The following is a 21,378-nucleotide window of genomic DNA, read 5'->3' on the forward strand; positions in this document are numbered from 1 at the left end:
CGTTGCGTCGCGTTGTGAGCTTGTAGATCGGCTATTTTTTGAAAATAAATTTGATAGTATGAAAAAAGAAAAAAAGACTGTATCAAGTACCTTTTACCAATTATAGAGGGTTTAAGTGGTACCGAATATGCAGCTCGGCAAATCAAAGGTGAATTGATCCCAGTGCATGATGGAGGACGATATCACGATAATATATAAAATAATATTGTGAGTGTTTTTTTATCACGATAATCGCCTATCGTCCCATCCCTAGGTGTAACAACTCCTGCACCTGTGAGACACACACACACACACACACACACACACACACACACACACACACACACACACACACACACACACACACACACACACACACACACACACACACACACACACACACACACACACACACACACACACACACACACACACACACACACACACACACACACACGACAAAAGGTGATTGCGATTCTGTCAGTGCTTTAGTTTTTTAGTTTTATTTTATTGGACAGAGGGATGCACAGGCTGCAGGTGGAATAATGTTCTGCTGGTGCCAAGCCTGCCAGGTAAACAGGCTGCACAGTAACCATCTCATCAACATTCACCTACACCTCTGACTCAACAAGCTCTCTCCTCTTTCACCGTGTGTGCAATGCGCATGTGTGTGTGTGTATTCCACTTATCCAAATTGCTCCCCATCCCTCCTACAGAAAAAGAACAAAACAAAAAAAAAAACTGAATCCAGCCATGCCTCTGTACATTGCGTAGGCTGTGCGGTGGGTTGTCATGACAACAGGCCTCCCCGCTGCCAGCCCTACCTGGGATTGGCTTGGTGCCTCATCTGATTGGTGCTCGGCGAGCCCGCGGGCCCTCGCCCCGCCCGGTGCTCTCAAACGACACTTTGATGGAGTTTTATTGCCGCTCCTTCCGCCCCTAAATCGCTCCTGCTGTCATCTTTATTTTGATTTATGTATTCCCTGATCTATTTATGCATGTGAACGAAGGGAGGAGAGGGGAGGAGGGGGAGAGGAGCAGAGGGAGGAGGAGGGGGAGGAGGAGGGGGAGGATGAGGGGGTTGAGACAGAAGAAGACAGCGACAGCTACAATGCTCGCTACTATACTCCTGGGAATGCCTGCAGTACATTTGCCTTTTTAAAGGCGTCGGTGACAGACAAGCGCAGCACAGCGGCGGGGAGCTACAAAGCCTCGTCTGTGGCGCCTGAGCCCCCCTGTACCCCGATCCCCCCCCCCCCATGCAGGTTCTGAACGCACTGACGGGAAAAAAAGTAGTCTTTCAAGCGCGCCCCCGCTTTCTGAAGAGGGTTAAACGGGCGTTGCATCGCCGTTGTGGGAATTACACATAAAAACAAAGTCAAAAACGGGAAAAAAAAGACAGCGCTGAATCACGCTGCTACAAAACACGGCGGAAAAAAAACAAGCGGATCACACCCAAAGTGGGTAATTTCACACAAGCACACACACACACACACACACACACACACACACACACACACACACTTTATGCCAGGCTTTCATCTGCTTTCGCCCGTCTCCAATGAGCCTATGTAGCAGGCAGAGGGATGGTTCATAGAGGACAGGTGGAACAAGAGAGACGTCCTCCTCAGGCAGGAAAAGCCCCACTTCAAAAGATGCCAGACTCACAAAGCCACAGATCTCTGGCTGAGGCGCTGGACCCGCATTCTCTCTCCCTTACCTTAATATGTGCCGTCAAAACGGAGGCAGGGAGGTCACTTAAGCCATGTTCAGATGTGAATACCGTTACGTTTTCGGGAAACTAATTAACATAATAGGCATAGGCAGTAGGAGAGGCTCTCTCACATGTCCTATTTAACTGTACAGTTTGCGGTATGATCCGTTTTCATTCTTGGCGGAATAGTAGAGTACAGTACTTGCTACTCATGTGAGGTATGGCTCCAGATACACGAGACAAGGCATTAGGGATGGGACGATAAGCAATATTATCGTTTATCGTGATGAAAAAACACTCATGCTAATCGTATTGTGGCGTTTTAATTTATTGTGATATCATCATGTACTGGGATCAATTCACCTTTTATTTGCCGAGCTGCATATCCGGTACCACTCTTCTAGTGCCTATCCCGAACTAGTTCGGCTCAATTTGTCAGCTAGCGAGGCAATTCGGAGTGCCGATCCCGAACTAGTTCGGCTCATTTTGTCGGCAAGCGTTGGCTTGCTTTGGTCCTTACCGTGAGCTGATTATTGAAAACGTAGGTGGTCCGAGGTCGTCCTACCTTTACTAACGTTAGTATGTAATCCAATGCAGATGGACAACTTTGAAACCCATTTTATCTGAATCTATGCTTTTCTGGAAGAGGACAGCCTTTATTCCCGGGAAAATAGCCGAAAGATTTGCTTCTAACAATAACATTAGCCTAGAGGTAATGGAAGCCAAGGCCTTCCGGCGCATAGGGCTTGCGCAGCTACAGCGCTGGTCTATGGGCCTTAGCCCGGCCATTGAGCAGGAGTTGGCTCCATCTAGTGGTGGCACTGGACGAGTTAAACCCTCTATAATTGGTAAAAGGTACTTTTTCCCACTCTCTATCAAATGTCTTTGCCACAAAATAGCTTGTGGATCTGCTATTTTTTTGCAAATGTTCCGCCCCAGGATAATGGATATTGATTATCGCGATAATATCGTAAATCGCAATTTCTTTTGTCACAAAAGTGATGTGACATTTTCATATTGTCCCATCCCTACAAGGCATTTGGCGATTAGAATTCAAAAGCATCCATACATCTGCAAGCAGACCTGCTGCAACTTAATCCATTGAAAAAAAAAAAAAAGAGGAGAATGAATGGTTTTCTGCTGAGTAAACAGCTATGAAAGCGACCATTTACAGGCAGAATAATAAAGTGATACGATCGTCATTCTTTATCACAGGGATGCTGGGGTTAACAGAGGTGGGCTGCTTCTCCTGCAGCATATCTTGTAATGTCAACTTGCTTGTTCTATCTTTAGTAAGCAGTACACCTGTGCGGTTGTACGCCCTCTCTCTCACTATTAAAGCATGCTTGCTCTACCCAACCGTCACCAACGTTGAGTATCATTTTAGCTGGAGAGTGGAGATGGACTAGTTGTAGCAGAGACCGATGCATTGTAAAAGTAAGAAAGAAACAATTAAAAATGGTGATGGATATGAATTATGACCATATGACCATAAAAGTTATATTATGTGAACTACTGTCTGGATGTACAGTACAGGTCATTGCGACTGTGGTTACCCTGACTACGAGATCTACTACTGTGGAAAGTTACTAGTGAAGAAAATATTGTCTTCTTGTTATGATATGGGAGAGAGAAGGAAAGCTTCCACTAGGATGGTATGCTAACTGTGTTTTGTCCTCCTTGTCTGCTCTCTTCAAAATACAACAATTTATTGATATAGTCCTTTGGCTTGAGTCTTATTTGGTTATGGATTTATTCATCCACATTTAAGTTATTTAACAAACGTAATCAGACTTTATCCCCTTGCGCGAATTAACGAGTGTTCAACTGTTGAACACGTCTCCATTCATGTAAAATAAAAACTAATATTGAACACAAGTTGCACTCAGAACAATCATGATGCTGCGGCACGGCGTTCACACTTTCTTTCCACAAAGACTTTGCCTGCAATGTTGTAGGTCCAAAGCACTCAAGATTGGTCGCACATTCACACGTGATCAAATATACCAACACAATGCCTGCAAATCTTGTGTATCGGGGCAATTCATACATGGCAACTTGGAAGCGTCCCAGACTTTCCAGCTCTGTCACCAGTATTTAAGCAGTCAAACAGATCAATAACTGTGGGTAAACAGGATTGATTTAGGCAAGGATCAATAACATATCTTTACTCCAAGCCCGAGGACAATGTGGAAGCAAAGCAAGGCAACAGTGAGACAAAGGCTGCCACATTGGCCTCTGCATAATATGATGTGTTCATTTAACTCATAGGGGTCTATTTGATACCATTTCTACACGATCAAGAGTTAAATGAACACTCAGGATTTCGCTGTGTATTTGTGATTTTTGCCTACCAAGGCAGGCCAACAGTACAATCTACTATCCATTATTCCTGAGTGAGACCTGCTGACTGTAGAAAATAGACATGGTTTTCCACAGAGATAAATAAAAGGCATCAGGTTAATGTTTACCGATATAAAAGGTTTACACACTCATGTGTAGCTACTTAGCTGCCAAATATGTTGTACTGGACAGCTCCCAATGAAAGTGTGTGTGCTGAAGAAAAGAGCATGCACACGCATCAATACAGTACGCTTCCTGTGGTGTATGTACATATGTGTGTATGTGTATGTCTATGTATATATGTAATTATATATATATATATATATATATATATATATATATATATATATATATATATCCATCCTGATTTGCTCTGCTGTTTATTATTGTAACTACAGGGAGGAAATGTGTTCAATAAAGAAAAACAAACCGGTACGTGTACAGCCTGAAGATATGTTGCTCTCTATAAAGAGCAGCACTTTGCAGGCTGCACTATTTTAACTGCTTCTTGTGTGTGTGTGTGTGTGTGTGTGTGTGTGTGTGTGTGTGTGTGTGTGTGTGTGTGTTAGGGATGGGACGATATGAACATTTCATGTCACGATCATTGTGACCAAAGAAATTGCGATTTACAATAATATCGCGATAATCTAAATATCCCCAACATCCATTATCATGAGTCGGGACATTAGCCAGAGTACTGTACTCGACTATTCCCGCCAACGTGTCGTTGTGAGCTTGTAGATCGGCTATTTCTTGGCAAAGAGATATGGTAGAGTGTGAAAGAAGAGACTGTGTTAAGCACGTTATTTCCAGGTCCATCTTAACAATTATAGAGGGTTTAAGTGGTACCGGATATGCAGCTCGGCAAATAAAAGGTGGATTGTTCCCAGCGCATGACGGAGGACAATTTCACTATAAATTTAAATCTCCATGATACAATAATTGTGAGTGTTTTTTATCACGATAAACGATAATAACGATTATCATCCCATCCCTAGCGTGAGGTGTGTGTGCGTGCGTGCGTGTACCTGTGGTATTGTGCTTGGAGGAACTGGAACTCATCCTTGATCCTGTCACATGAGTCAGAGGTGGTGAATTTCAGCTGCTGTGATGAAGCCTGTCGGGGAGAAATAAGTGAAGGATCAGTGAAGTGAGCGGCGCCTTTGATGATTAATGTCATTAAGCTATATGAACTAGAGGAGCAATGTTAAATCCCTTTTCAATCCCCGTTCATTTCAAGGCTGCTCAACAGAACCGCTGGGTGGCTGGCTGCAGCTGTTGTTGCCGTGCTCATACAGACACACACACTTGGTCAAATGTTGGAGCGGCATGTTCTCCCTGTGTCCCCTAGGGTAGGTGCTCACTCCTCATGCATTGAAGGAAGCATGAGCTCACTTTTGGTCTCTCCCCAGGTTGGCAGAGGGAGAGTAGCTCCCAGGATTACAGCTAAAGTACCATGCATAGTAGTACATAAGGACCGCAGGAATAAACAAGAAATGGAGGGTGAGAGAGAATTGGTCCGGTTGATCCGGTTCACGTACGGTCTGTCTCCCAGTATGTAATACTCCGGATGATTTAGGTCCGTACACGGACCCTTACGTACAGCTCCCAACTGGACGGACTGAACGTACAAGATGTACAAGATGTATCCGTAGCAAGAAGTACCCGCGGCCACTGTTGTCAATCGTAGGCGCAGTAGTGAGGAAAATTACTTTTCCTCTGCTCTATGACAGCGGTTCTCAAACTATGTGTCCCAATGAGAAATATTGTATCAAGAAATGGGAAAAAAGGAACATCGCAACCACGTGAAGAGGACGCCTTGACTGTTGAATCCTCACCCACACACACACACACACCGCCTATCCTCTAACAGCAAGACGAGGCACACAAGAGCTGATTAATTAGCTCAGCGGCTCATCATATACTTGGGAATTAGCGGGTGTGTTTTATTATAATTACTCCTGGTCCGGCTCCATATATGGTTAAATCTGTACCCTCGCAGAGTTTTACATTTACCGTGAATCCGCGATACAACATTTGCCGACAGACAGCAGAACCAGTCCAGACTGTTACTACTTATTACCAAACATCACGTCAGGTCAAGACATTCTGTGGTTCTAGATATTTTGGCTAAATGCTTCGCTTTTGTTAGCTATTCTGTTCTGTGCTGCGAGGCGCAATGTGGCGCGCGGCCCAACGGAGAGCAGGTCGGCACGTACATAACGTAGAGGAACTATGCATGTCGACGGATTTACTGTACGTACTCTCTCACCCAAAACGTACACAAAATCAACCATACGTAACTATAAATGGGCATTGGGTGGAAAAGGAGTTACAAAAATCGTGGAAAAAATTTAATAAATGTTGGAGCGGCAGCCACCACTCAAAGAGGAACATGAGTGTTCAAATGGAACCAAATGGACCCCCGTGAGGGTCCATTTATACACTTTGAGCTACAGACATGTAAGGGTCCATTTGGAATCCTCAAGGAAACCTGAGGGTCACTGACTGGACCCCACTTTGAGAACCACTGGCATAGAGGATCAATAAAACAAAAGCCATGAAATCGAACAGTTTCAGTTCTGTGCTCTAAAGGGCCGAGTATGAATATGGTAGCCTAATACTAACATATTAACCACTTAAACCCTAGCATCCCTAGTCTGGAGCTTGGTGAAAATATTGAATACACTGCAAAAACAGGAGGGGGCCTAGTATAGAGTCCTTGGGAGTCCAGCCAACTAAGTATAGGATTTAAGTGGTTTACCACTTTCATTACTACGTAGCTTACATGTGAAAAAGGAATTTACTTTCATGCCTGTTGTGACAACAAAACTGTAAATAAATGCAAAATAAGTGTGTGCTATGGTTGCATAGATACACCATTGTCGCCAAACCGTTGGTGTCTAAAACATGTAGTCTATTAACACATCGGGTGCCCCTGGATTGCCCCATTTATCCCCTCTTGCTGCCCAGGCCCACCACCATTGTATTGAATCCGGCCCTGCTGCGTCAATGCATGCGTCATGACGTCACTTGGTCACATGAGCGCAGACAGGATGTTATTGTGTAACTTACTGTATGGGCCAGTGTTGATCATAGCCGTTCATTGCCGATCAAAATCTGGACATTTTGCCGCACCACGCAACAGTTTTAGCCATAAAACAAACATCAGAGATAAAGGGCGTTAAAGATGGGGAAATGCATTGGAGTATACGGAGAAAAACGGCCGCACGATGCTCTCAGCGTCGACTCGAAGCGACTAGCGGCTAATGGGCTACATCCAGGCGCAGCCCCAACCAAACGGTGAGATTTAAAGTTAATACTGTAAATACAGCAAACACGTCAACGCGTCGTGGGCCTCCAGAGACATCAAAGAGATTGGCGTGTAGACACCTCGTGGGCACCCGCTGAGTTAAGGTATATACCTCACCCTTATCCATCATACATGACCATTCTGCAGTCAGTGCCATTCACAGTAAAATCCTCAGTGTTCATTTATCCATTTGTAATTCCAAGCGCACAAATGTAACCAAGACCCTTATGGATCTATTTGGTTACATTTGTGCATTCTTAACTCATCTAGTGCCTTTCGCGTGATGTCACGCGATAAGTACTAGAGTACGTATAGTGCCGAATGCGTGATGTCGCGCGAAAAGTAATATATTACTGTAACGGCGAGTAAAAATACCTAGTACAATGGCCGACGCTCCGGAGACGAAATCTGCGCTGATTTGTCATCATCACGGCTCCACGAGCACACAATAGTCATCCCATAACATTGAGGTGGACGGCCGATCTCATCTTTAATGTCCATTATCTCAAAACAACACTTTAGAAGCGAAGATGGAGGCAGATGCTCGCTTATAAAACACATGTATAAACGCTCCTATGCAATCCAGCATGGCACCACGTAAACAATGATCGGTTCCGTCGCAGGATCCGATGACGTCAGACCGGAAGTACTTCCGGTCTAGACTTCTGGCCTTCAAAATAAGACAATGGCCGTTAATGGGGCCGGGAGGGGGCACTCTGGACCCCCTAATCCGTTAATGTCCTGGGCTCTGGATGAGTTAAAAGTAAAATTAGCACTGGGGATTATACAGTGTACTATAATCTAGTGTGCTTCAAGTGGAGAGGTACTGACCCTTCCATTCATACCTAACCGTTGCCTGTAAAGTCTGTGGTCTAGAAACCTGGGGCTTGTGCCTGCTGTTGCACTCACTTCAAGTCACTCTAGATAAGTCAAGAGCTTCAGTTAAATGCCTAAAATGTAGGCTACCCATGAATTTGGTGTGTTTTTTTGGCCCCTGCATGGTGAGACTATATCATAGCTCTCCAAGCAGGTCTGTGACTGTGTTGCTGTTAGCACTTATTGTCATTCCATGCACACTTCATTCCCCAGGCAGCAGCGGATGGCCTGGTTGTGTGCTGGAGCCAGCCACGCAGCGAGCATCAAACCCAAATAGGGACGAAATCTCATTATTTCTCAGCAGGCTGCATAATGGGTCAGGTGGGAAATCGACATTTCCCCCACTACTACTGAGCGGGCATAAAAAGCCTCAGAAATCTGATTGCAGCACTTATGGAGAGGCAGCCTAGCCACCGTTAGAAATGACCTGTCGCTTTGTACTCTGCTCCCCACGGCACACCACTCGGGGTTCGTTTTTTAACTATGAATAGGGCTGTTTGGTATTCCAGGGGCGTGGACTTGGGAAATATGCTGAACAGCAGGATTTCTTCAGGTTGAATAAATAGGCATGGTCTACGGTGTAGTTGTGTCCAAGTACCGGTATGTACTGCATACATAGCCTATGCCAATTGACCAATGACAGAACAAGAATCTAGAAGAACTTCTTCACTGGTCCAAGTTGGCTGACGGATTCCATTTTGACGCTTTTAAAATGGTAAATGGTAAAAATGCTAAATGCCTAAACTGTAAGAGGCACATTGCGTAGAAAAAGAGACAGGTAACAGACCAAAGTATTTGACAGAACAAGCAAATTGGAAAATGGAACCAGAGCAGACAAACCAAAACATGTACTATCATATTTCCGGGGTTAGTTTCCCTCCCTGGTGCACTCTGGCAGAGTGGGAAGTCATTCCTAAGAGACAGGGGCCCATAAAAACAGTAGTGGGTGCAGCAAGTTGAACTATTACACTTTCAAATGTCCTGAGAAGTGCTGACTGCCGACATTGTCATGCTGCCACCATACATAAAGCCTCAATCCGCTCAAACCAGGCCTCGGCTAGACGAAAAAGGCTCAGCCTGTAAAGCAGTGTAACCTTTTCCATTATCTCTCCAGTCAGCCAGACAGCCGTGGCTCAGACACTGCATATATCAGCTAGGCTACATGGGTCTGTGCCATGTAAATCCTGTGAAAAGTAAACACAAGGCAGTCAACTACAGGCTGCTACACAACTCTCCCTGCGCCAACTTGCTCCCCACTGTCCCGTGGCATGGATTCTTTCTGAATTTGTTTGTTCAGAAGAGTCAAGAGTGAGTGTGTGTGTGTGTGTGTGTGCAGGTTGTTCCCTGCGCTAGAGGCGGCGTCATAACCCTAGATCTGATTTCCTCGCCATGTAGTGCAGCATGCAAAAGTTTAAAATACCAAAGGTTCTCTCAGGCAATAGCCTCAGGTAGAACATTCCACTCTATGGAGAGAGTGACAGAAATATATAGAGAGAGAGAGATGGATGGGCAGACAGACAGACATTCAGTAAGAGGGAGACACAAAAATGAGAGAAAGTATGTAAAGAGAAAACGATACAAAGCTATAAAGAATGAATGAAAGAAAACCGTGCAAAGCAAAATTGCAAATGAAAGAAAGCAAGAAAAAAGAGCCCTGGCCTGGAGTAATATCAGAAACAAGATATTCTACAACCCCTGGATCATAGAGGAGAACGGGAGACTTAGGGGCTAAGTAATCCTCACATAACACTTAGACGGTTGCTGGCTTGGCTGGAAAAGCATTATCACCTACCAGATCTAATTTTGTGAATTTACTTCATGAAAATAGATAAATAAAAGCTCAGCTTTAGAACTTTTAACAGCAAAAATACATCATTTTACAGTAATACTAACACAATGGCTGACAGCCAGCCAAAATTGGCTGATTATACCAGTAGACAAAAAAGTATATAAAAAAAAAAAAAAACAAAAAAAACAGCTCAGACCAGAGCCAAAATAGACATTTTTGGCTGACAGTTGGTATTAATTTTCTCTGCCTTGCTGGAGGTAGCTGGCAGAATAGGCTAGTCAGGGCCCCCGCAAGTCAGATGGCAAAAGACGAAGCAGAATTGCAACTCAGTTCTCTCTGGACATTATTGACTCAAAGCAGACAATCCCTGACCAAAGGAACTTGGGTTATATTTTCAGTCTTCACCACTACATCTACACAGCATCGTGAAAATAGAAAGAGGTGCTCTGCAGAGCGCATATCTCCGCCAGGCTGGGTTGCATACTCAGGGCTGTGTAAGTCATGGTTTGCACTGCCGTCAGAACCTGAGGAAGCGAGGGGAATGGTGTTTCCACAAGTTCAACATACTGTATGGTGCATTGTCAAATGTCATGACTCTTAAGACCATTTGTACCTAATTTGGTGAAGAGAAAAAAACGTATCCAAGGAATCTAGAAAAGAAAACCTTTACTATTATATTACCTACAGGTAAGAGTTATAGGCCTAAACGTGACAGGGCCTGTAACAGCGGCCACCATGATGCCGATTTGAACATGACCTCACCAAACGTTCGCATAATATAGAGAGCGTATATGAAATCTATCCAAACAGTATGTAAGGGGCCTGGTTTGGTTATATCCACATTCTCCGTCTCATTCACACATATGGCCACTGACAGTATGCAAGGAGTATGATCTTCTCTCTGTATCATGCATTATACAGTGCTAATTATCTCTCTCTCAGTGACCAAAACAAGGTGCTCTACAGAGGCCTGAGAGTCCACAACAGATGGATGCCCATAATGTTAATGAAATACCGCCATAATATGGTGACACATGCCATCTGCTGTGACGAGAAGGGGAAAAAAAGTGCCAGTACGCTGTGTGACTCTAAATGTGTTGGTGTGAGAAGGGAAGGTGTGTGCGCGCGCACGTGTGTTGACGGTGTGAGTGAGTGTGTGGATGCAGAGTGTGATAAGCCTCTATGCGATGCTTGGCTGCCACAGGGAGTAAATATTCACTGCTATGAATCATATACACACAGCATCGAACAGCCCACCCACTATCTCACTCTCTCATGCTCAATTTGCATAGTATATGCACACGCACGCACACATACACACACACACACACACACACACACACACACACACAGACACAGACACGCACCCACGCGCGCACAATGTAGGACAATCTCTAATTTGATTCTGCCCAGCTCCTTTGAGACGTAATTAAAGCATTAAAAAGCTTTGTGCACTGGTGGGGCAATTGAGACGGTCTTCAGCAAATAAATGGGATTCATCGTTTCAGGAAATTGCTGCCCTGCACCCTCAACCCTCAGAAAGCCCCCTCCCCATCATCTGGTCTCATCCATGTGAAATCTACTCTGAACTTAATGTCTATCTTAAATAAGGATTACAAAGTCAATGCTATGTTTCTGCCCTGCACATCAATCCACAATGGCAGAGATTACAGAGGGGGAGAGGGCTTTTGCTTCTTTCGATCCCGCACGCATGTGCGCGCACACACACACACACACACACACACACACACACACACACACACACACACACACACACACACACACACACACACACACACACACACACACACACACACACACACACACACACACACACACACACACACACACACACACACACACACACACACACACACACACTTAAGAGTGTAGATAAACAAATGGTGCAAGCAATCAGATGATACCCACATACACAAACCAAGTTTGCAGAACATATCTGCTTACACACATGCCGCAAACGAGACACACACATACACACACACACACACAGTGGGTAACATCTGAAAACATCCTCCTTGGTATAAATCCCGCCTGAGGGGGATAGGCAGTGTGCAAGGATTGTATTTCCTGGAGCAATATCTAACTGTTTACATCTCAGCTTGAGTGTGAGCACGTATCTGTGCGTGTGTGCGTGCGAGTGAGTGAGCGTGTGTGTCTGTGTGCACACAATATGTGGGGGGAGGGATGAGGATGGGCCTGGGCGTTGTAATCACTCACTAATGGCTGGATGTTATCTCACTCCTACTTTTAAATGAATGCAGCAGATTGGCAGTGACTAACAGTTGGCCTATTTCTCAAACGCCCGGTTGTCTGTCTGCTCCATAGCAACGGAATCAAGGATGCCATTTCAACCATCCTCCCTCTCTGACCATGGTTCAGACAGTAGGAACAGAGCATGGTGGGAGTATGGAGATGCATACTGCATTTACAACTTATACAACCGCTCCGACTCTACCCACTCTCTTTGCCCTTCATTTGAGCCATTACCATCAGCAGGGATTGACATTAAGGCTTGTCCTGTTGTCCGGGACAAGTAATAAATCCTTCCGGACAAGCTCATAAAAAATGTACTTGTCCGTTGGACAAGTGGCTCTTGGTTTCACTTTTTCTGTTACGCTCCTAGCAGCTTTGTGCTGTATGCAGACTATGGACTGGCGATACTGTGGTGGAGGGTGGAGGGAGCAAGGGGGGTCGTTAGCAGTCCTTTCGTTATTTATTCTATTTCAATGTCTGACTCCTATGCATGCATTTAAGAAAGAAATTACTGTGAAATGTCTCATTTTTATCCGGACAAGTGACTTTTGTGCCCGGACAAGTGAATGAGAAATGTACTTGTCCAAAGGACAAGTGCCTCAAAAAGTCAATGTCAAGCCCTGCTTAAGAGTATCGTTAACTAAAAATAAGGGTTACAAGAATTTGTTTGTGCTATCTGTAGTGGATATTTTAAATAAGAACATTTTAAATAACACTGTAATTTGTGTATTTTATGTATTAGTTGCATTTTTATTGTTTGTATACTGGATGCCAGCGTGCCAAAGGCACATTTCCATTTTATGTTAAATTTAATGGACAATAATGTTTTCTTTATCTTCATGTCATGGATAAAGGAGTCTTTAGCTGACAAAGAGAGAAAGACGAATCCTTTACAGCCTAAACCAAAAATATTCATTAGCCTCTGGTTGATGGTGGAGAGGGTGGGAATTATTGTGTGAGGGTGTGGGGTGAGTGCATGTTTATGTGTAATGTCAGTGTTATGTGTAATGTCAGTGTTTTGTAGGTTTGTGTGAGTATATGTCTTATAAATACTGAGGGAAGTACACAAGGGGTGCTTGTCAGGATGTTAGAATTTCCTGTTTTGCCTTCGGGAGGTGTCATAGGACAGACTCAACCAAGGACGCTGTACCCGCTTGTTAAACACCAATGACAGATACACCCGAACCCTCTGACCCACCTTTGCTTAATACCACGAGGGATAGAGAGCTGTTGTGTTACTGGTAAAACTCTATCCTCCGTGACTTAGTTCACTCACTGAACCAAAAGCTGAAGGGCTTAAGCCTTGGGCTAATACATAAGCAGCATCAAACAAGACATCTATAAGAACAGCTCCAGCCAAATAACATCTAAATATCCCAGATTAGTGTGCTGGTAAAGTGTACAGGCATAGTGATCTGAGAGAGGGACAAGCCTAACTGGCCATCGGCCAAATTCACCCTTGCCAACGCGGCTTTGGGCTGAGCAACGCTCCCTATGTTAGCCGCTCTGTTTATGCACGTCTTCTAATAAGTGTTAGTGTGTCAGGCCCTGTGTGTACAGTATATCTTTGATTGAGTTTGTGTGTGTGTGTGTGTGTGTGTGTGTGTGTGTGTGTGTGTGTGTGTGTGTGTGTGTGTGTGTGTTTGGGGGTGGGGGCCTGAGAAATAGGATTGTGTCTTCAGCCGCTCTGGACAGGGGCTTTAGATAGAGCACGGGGAGAGCTTAATCCTGTTTGGGCCAGGAATTTGATTTTGATTATTATCTCTCACGGCCCAAGCCAGGGCTTACCCACATTTCTGCAGCGTTATCCCATCACATCCCTGCACACACACCTCCACTACCCTCGCCTCCCAACCACAGGCCAGCAGATTTGACCTCGTTAAGACGCTTTAAAGGGGATTATTCTACTTTTATCACTTCGAGTGAAGTGCCCTCGCAAACATAGGCTTGGCATGGCTTGGCATAGCCTGGCCTCCTTCCCCTTTTGCTGAACTATCTTGACCAACCTCCCCTATGCAAGGCTAGTCAAGCATGGGAAGTCAAAACACACACAAACATGACACTTCGAGCCCACGCTGCCCTCCGCACGCACGCACGCACACACACACACACACACACACACACACACACACACACACACACACACACACACACACACACACACACACACACACACACACACACACACACACACACACACACACACACACACACACACACACACACACACACACACACACACACACACACACACACACACACACACACACACACACACACACACACACACACACGACATAAGGTGGGGGTTAGGCATGTTAACGCAAACATACACACAGCGGACACAGGCAGAGAGTGCAAACCCAGGGGGAAATGGGCAATTTGTCAGGAGGAGTGGGGAAAGCAGTGAGGGCGACAGGGCTGTGGGCTTGGAGACCATGGCTGAGATTAAAGCCAGTCTGGCAGAAGGGGAGGCTGTGAGATTACACCAAGCACAGTTGTGTCCATGATTGATGCCTGGTTGTAAAAACCAAGGTTATTACTTACAAGGGTCCAAGATGGAGGGAGTAAGGGAGGGAAGATTACTCTGAAGGTTCAGAAACAAATACGGGGACAATGAATGTAGACAGCAGGAAGTCCCAGGATGTGATTGACATGGAGCAAGGACTCCCTCACCAATCCCTGTGAGTTTGTACATTGATCTGCTATTTTCAAAGATTTTTGTAATGACAAATTTCATTAAACACTTGAATGAGGGTGGTTGGGGAGGGTTGCACATGATATGATACGGCTGTACAATATGGAAAAGATTCATATCTGTTATCTCCGGCACCGTTGCCCCTATCCATGCCAAACTTTTTGCACACACACACTCCTTGGCTGGCAAACCACAACCTCAACCCCTGATGTGCCCCTCTTCTAGCACAACCATGAGGTTGCTAAGGCCAAATTGTGTATACATGCACCTGATGGTCGCTTATCTCCCGATTAGGGAGTCTTACTGGTTTACACTCTTATATGAGTCTATAGGGTGTGTGACAGGGTTGGTGTTACGTACATGATGGAAAACAAAGTATTAGTCTCGGTGGTGACAGATTCAGTCGTGGCGGTGTGTAGAGACTGAAATGGTCTGAGGGAATTCCTGGAATAGTTGTAAGAGCAGTAAGCTGCTCAGTGTTCGCCTGCTGAGATTACGACTGGCGACGCAGACTCCCATGTAATATACCGTTATGTGTAATGTAATTTTCCTTGTTAAAATGGATTTTTATAAAACTGGAATGATCAGGTAGCCAGTATCCAAGACAAGGTATTCAATTAATATGAGTTTGCTGTAGAGACCGAGTGTGGTCAATTGTATCGCCTGAATATTTAGGGCTGTGAAAATGTGCCAAAAATAGCATTCGAATATTCGCCCGAAAATCCCCCGTATATTCGAATAAATTCAAATATTCGAAAATAACGAATAATTCGAAGCATTCGCAATTCGAAGCTGTTTATTCTAGACAGTCGCTTCTATCGCTTTTTTTTTTTACTGTGTGCAGGTCCGCGTTGGTCAGGGACGTGCAAAGAATGTTAAGAGAGGCAGGGGCTGACATTTCTAAAAGGGCCTTTTGGTGGACAATTCTCTGTTAAAAGGGCAGGGGCTCAAGCCCCGTTTGATGTATGTGTGCACGTGCCTGGCTGCCTGCGTTAGAGCAGAATCGGATCGTCTTGCAAAGCGTGCCTCACTCACAGCAGCTGTGATTGAGTTGAGTTGGAACAGCCACGACATGAAATGAGCAATTATAATCAATCACACCAATGGATTATGTTTTGGTTTGAACAAGAGCAGTGTGAGTGACGGAGGAAGTTTTACCGTTACCGCGTGGCTGCGTGCGGGGAGATTGACTCGGTGAGAGAAGAAATCCATGCTTTTTTATAGTGTTTTCGGTGGGGAAGTCTCTTGTATGCCTTCCCGTCATTACTAAATGAGTCGCCCGTTTCAGCTCGACTCGTTAATCATTCTGAATCAACGTGAGCCAGTTTAAAAGCACTGTGTGTGCGCGCTGCACTGTGCACTGTCTGCGAGGCGGACGAGTGCATCTCTCCACTCCGACATGTGACGGCCAGTGACAGTGTGAGGGGAAAGTGAAGCAGCTGGAGGTTTATTCTTCGCTGTATGACGGTGTCGCTAAATAGGCACCCTCAATGTACAAGCTCACAACGTAATGAACGTATTGGATCAGCGACGTATTGTGGACTTGTAGATCAACCCACTTTTGCAGCAGCGAATGGAGACTTCTGCCTTGCGAGACCAGCCACCTTTTAACGTTCCATGCGCCCAGAATCTCGCGAGAAGTGCGGTAGATTTGTTTTAATTAAATATAAATTAATTCGAAGCTCCATTTTTTACGTTCGAATATTCTTTTATTGTTAACATTCGAACGAATCTTCGAATATAGAATATTCTTTCACACCCCTACGCCTGATAGACTCACATGTAGTCTTATCAAATTGGCATGGATGATATGAAATTGTATTTGTCTCCGTCAGGCCGGACAGCCGTAGGCTATGTTTCTACTCCATTATGTCTGTCCATGTGTCCGTGAGTAGCTAATCTCTACTGGCCCGATTTGCATGAAACTTTGCATCCACATTCCCAGGAGGCCAAAAAGAACAAATGTCCCATATTTTTCACACCAGCCAGTTATAGGTTATAGCGCCACCAGGAGCGGCTGATTTTATATTTTTTGCAAGATGACATTTCCAGGTTTCTTGCTACTACTCCCACAGTTTAGTCCAAACTTCACAAAATCGGAACCCAATATCTCTGTGTTCAAGACCTTGTCTGATATATCAGATCCCATTCCAACTGGCGTTGACTGCCTTTCAAAGTTTACAGGCCCTGGGTAGGCAACCCGGCCTGGCCGAGACCTGTGTTCTGAGGAGCACACAGAACATTAGGAAATTGTTCCATTTGTGTATTTTACATAGTTATTATTTATAATTAATTTCCAGCTAAAGTTTAGGGCAGGGGTCTTCAACAGGGAGTCCGGGACCACTAGGGGGTCCTCAGAGTTACTACAGGGGGTCCTCCAAATCTTTGAGTGATAGAAACTTTTTTTCTCCTTTTTTATATTAACCACTTGAACCATAGCGTCCATATTCTGAGAACTTTAGCCAAAAATAGTAGATCTACAAGCTCACAAGGCCTCGCACTGAGAGGCGTTGTGAGCTTGTAGATCGTCTATTTTTGGCAAAGAGGTTTGGTCTAGAGAGGAAAAAAGAGCACACCAAGTACAGAGTGAAAGGTCAAGTTTATTAAATATTGACGGTTCAAGTGGTTAAATATCTGAAAACGTATTTATATGAATCCAAAATACACTGACGATCGTGCTGTCAAACAATGAAACTATATGGAATCTACGAAAAAGGTTGTGGGGGTCCCTGCTTCATCTCCATCTCAGCTAAGGGGTCCTTGGCCTGAAAACGTTGAAGACCCCTGGTTTAGGGCACTGACGTCTGAAATAGACAGACATTAGATGTACATAGGACTTTTCTACTGCATTATACATCTGTATTTTGTCCCTAAAGAACCAGTCAGGCTCTAGTTTGCAGTGTCTCACAGTGGATCCTCCCATTGGGGAGGGATGAAGCCCCTGACTTCATTCCAGTCAGAGTCTGTTCTGTGGGCAAAAAGGCAGCTCTCAGGTAGACAGATAGAGCAGCTAATTCTCTTGTCTAGCCTGGCGCAGCAAAGCACAGGGTTCTGGCAGGTTTAGGGGGCCTGGGCCAGAATGAGCCTGGGCAGGCCAATCAAGCAGCCCTCCCACCAACCCACCCCTGCCGAGCCGCTTTGTTCCAGCCCAGCGCCTCGCTCCGGGGTACAGAGTGAAGCGCCCCCCATCCTCCTCCCACACACCTACTCAGGCAGAGCCACTGCTGAATACTGATGCAGCCGCTTCACCCCACAGCACATACACCCCCAAGTCCTCCAAGCGCTGTACACACGCACACACACACCTTGCTTTTTTCCCAAACAGAGCAACAACCACCACAAACACACAGATACTGTACATGCGTACATGGGGTCAGGGTTTCCTGCAGGAAAAAGTCTTGACCAGGGGGGGATCGAAATTTTTTGATAATTAATTAATTAATTCGAGTAATTAATTCACTTAATTTTTAATATTAATTCTTATTTTTGCCCTATAAAAAACACATGAATGTGCCCATGATGACGGAAAACACAACTACATGCTATCATCCACATTTATTCAACATTGAATAACTTATATTGCCGGTTCGCCACCAAAGGGTTAAAAAAATAGTGTGCACGCTGGTGTACGAATTCGTGCACAGATGATGCACTATGCATGTACACGCTTTTCACAGCTTTCAAACAAAAACATTTGCTTGGAAATCCGTTCAGGCATTCAGGAGATACCAGCCCTTATGTTTTCTTCAAATGTAAACAAACATGGCTGCCATGTTTGAAAGATAGGGTTGGTATGGGGGTTAAACATGCAATTTCGCGATCGCGATCATGCCTAGTACATTGTTGGAGGTCCAAAAAGTTTTTTTGAAAAAAAAAAAAAAAATGATTTTTTTTTTTTTTTTTATACCCTTGGGGGGGCGGGGGGTTTTCTGGCCAGGCGGGGCGCCTGGCCTGTAAAGTGCTGCAGGAAACCCTGGGGTGGAAAAAAACTAATATATACAGACAACAAAAGACCATCCCTCACAAACAAAGCAGTCAATTGCTTATGAATTTGTAAAATGACAGCCCATACTGCATTCCACCCCCACAACACAGGATTTATGCATAAATAAATATTGCACAGACGCGCACACACACACACACACACACACACACACACACACACACACACACACACACACACACACACACACACACACACACACACACACACACACACACACACACACACACACACACACACACACACACACACACACACACACACACACACACACACACACACACACACACAGCTGCAGCAAAGCAAAAAAAAAAAAAGTAGTGTAACATTTATATTTTAGTTGGAGACAACACAAAGGAGACTCCATAGGAAACCACTGTTGGTCAAATGATTGGCTTAGGAATGTGACAAAAACAAAACAATATCCATGAATTCAAGTCTCCATGGGGTGAGATAGAAAAAAGTCACTTTGTGGGTGAACTATCCCTTTAAGAAGTTAAATGTTCACTTCTTAAACAAACTTTAATCAAATCTAAGTTATCAAATTGATTATAGTTTGCACATTTCCCACAAAATTAAATCAAAACATTAGTAATCTATGGTGTAGGACCAAAGCATCTGACCCAAGGATTTGGCATCATTGGAGTGAGACTCGCTCATATCAACAAAGAAGCATGATGAGGTAATAAATTCTGCTAGTCAATCCTTCTATCCTCCTATAATTCTACAAACCTCTGTTCAATGTATTCTCCTCAGTACGTTCAGCAATTGATATGAACTTGCACACGGGCAATGATCATTACCATGTGCAGACACTTTTTTCACTTTTCCCTAACTCAAGCTGTTTATTAGCGTTCTTTTATTGCGACCGTCAGGGAGCAGTTTACTATGAAAACCTCCACCGGCTGTCCGTCCGTCCGTCGGTCACACGTCACACCTTTGCCCTGCTCATATCTCCGCATCAGTATGACATCACACCACATGTGTACACAAACCTTTGTGTACGTTACTGTGGCAACAGTCTGTTGTTGCTGGTCTTTTAGTGTACGTTAGCAACCACCTTAGCAACCATGGTTTTACCCTAGCAACCAACTGTTTACCCTAGCAACCAACTGTTTACCATAGCAACCATGTTTTTTTACCCTAGCAACCAACTGTTTACCATAGCAACCAGATACGCAGAGCAGGGATCTCCATATATGGGCATAAACAGGTGACATCACACTGATGTCAGATACTCAGAGCAGGGATTTCTCCATAATATATGGGCATAAAAGGGATTCTGTTAGGGATCTCCATATATGGGCATAAAAGGGATTCTGTTAGGGATCTCCATATATGGGCATACAAGGGATTCTGTTAGGGATCTCCATATATGGGCATAAAAGGGATTCTGTTAGGGATCTCCATATATGGGCATAAAAGGGATTCTGTTAGGGATCTCCATATATGGGCATAAAAGGGATTCTGTTAGCTGTTAGTGATCTCCACATATGGGCATAAAAGGGGTGCTGTTAGGGATCTCCATATATGGGCATAAAAGGGATTCTGTTAGGGATCTCCATATATGGGCATGAAAGGGATTCTGTTAGGGATCTCCATATATGGGCATAAAATGGATTGTATCCCAGATGATGCCCTGTTAGGAGATCCACACTAACAGAATCCATATATGGTCCTACCGACAGCTGCTATAAGCCAACCCTGGCGATAAGGTCTGAGTCGAAGAAATGCTTCTTTCCTGGCAAGAATTGCCCCTTTATACTGTAGGGCTCATTTGTGTATTGCAGGGGTCCTCAATAGGCGGACCGCGGTCCACGTCCGGACCGCGAGGCACCGCCGACCGGACCCAGGACGAATTATAAAAAAAAATAAAAAAAATCTCCGTTTTGTTTCCACTTCTCATTGTATTCCACTTCATTGCATGCGCTCTGAAGTCTGTGTGTGCGAGAGAGAGAGAGAACGCCACGCTGATTGGCTGATGCCGGGGCATAAACTATTATGGGTTGTCATCTCTATGACAACGACGCGCTGATAGACTGTTACCACCGCCTCTGTTCATTTCACAGACGGCGGAGTGCGGAAACTTTCGAGGCAGGGAGCACGCAGCAGCAGCGATTAGCTGCTGGCTGTAAACTAGTTGTGGGTTTCATTCGCGCACAAGCACAACATCAACGTGAATACGTTTGCAGGATGAGGATTATAATCTTCTCTCCAGAGAGTTTTCGCGAGGTGCCACAGGTCATGGCTGCCTCTCTCTTTCTCCATGGATATGCAGCCAGCGAGCCATGCAGCAAAGCCAGCTGCGAGAGCCACACGCATTACTCGGTATAGGAGTGAGCCATGTTCCGCATCGTCTCCGACGCGCGACACCTCGTTTTCGGATCGA

General features: G+C 44.8%; 1 protein-coding gene across 3 annotated transcripts in view; it reads right to left on the bottom strand.

Annotated features, from left to right (window-relative positions):
• The window catches only part of tle5 (TLE family member 5, transcriptional modulator), a 52,028-nt gene that overhangs the window by 18,412 nt on the left and 12,238 nt on the right, over positions 1-21,378 (bottom strand). For all 3 annotated transcript variants that reach the window (XM_080723102.1, XM_080723101.1, XM_080723100.1), the window contains one exon: positions 5,065-5,153. In XM_080723102.1, the coding sequence (XP_080579228.1) occupies positions 5,065-5,153 (89 nt within the window). The remainder of the gene's footprint in view (positions 1-5,064; positions 5,154-21,378) is intronic.

The sequence above is a fragment of the Nannobrachium achirus genome (assembly GCF_963921795.1).
Source record: "Nannobrachium achirus genome assembly, chromosome: 1".
In the NCBI taxonomy this organism is placed as follows: domain Eukaryota; kingdom Metazoa; phylum Chordata; class Actinopteri; order Myctophiformes; family Myctophidae; genus Nannobrachium; species Nannobrachium achirus.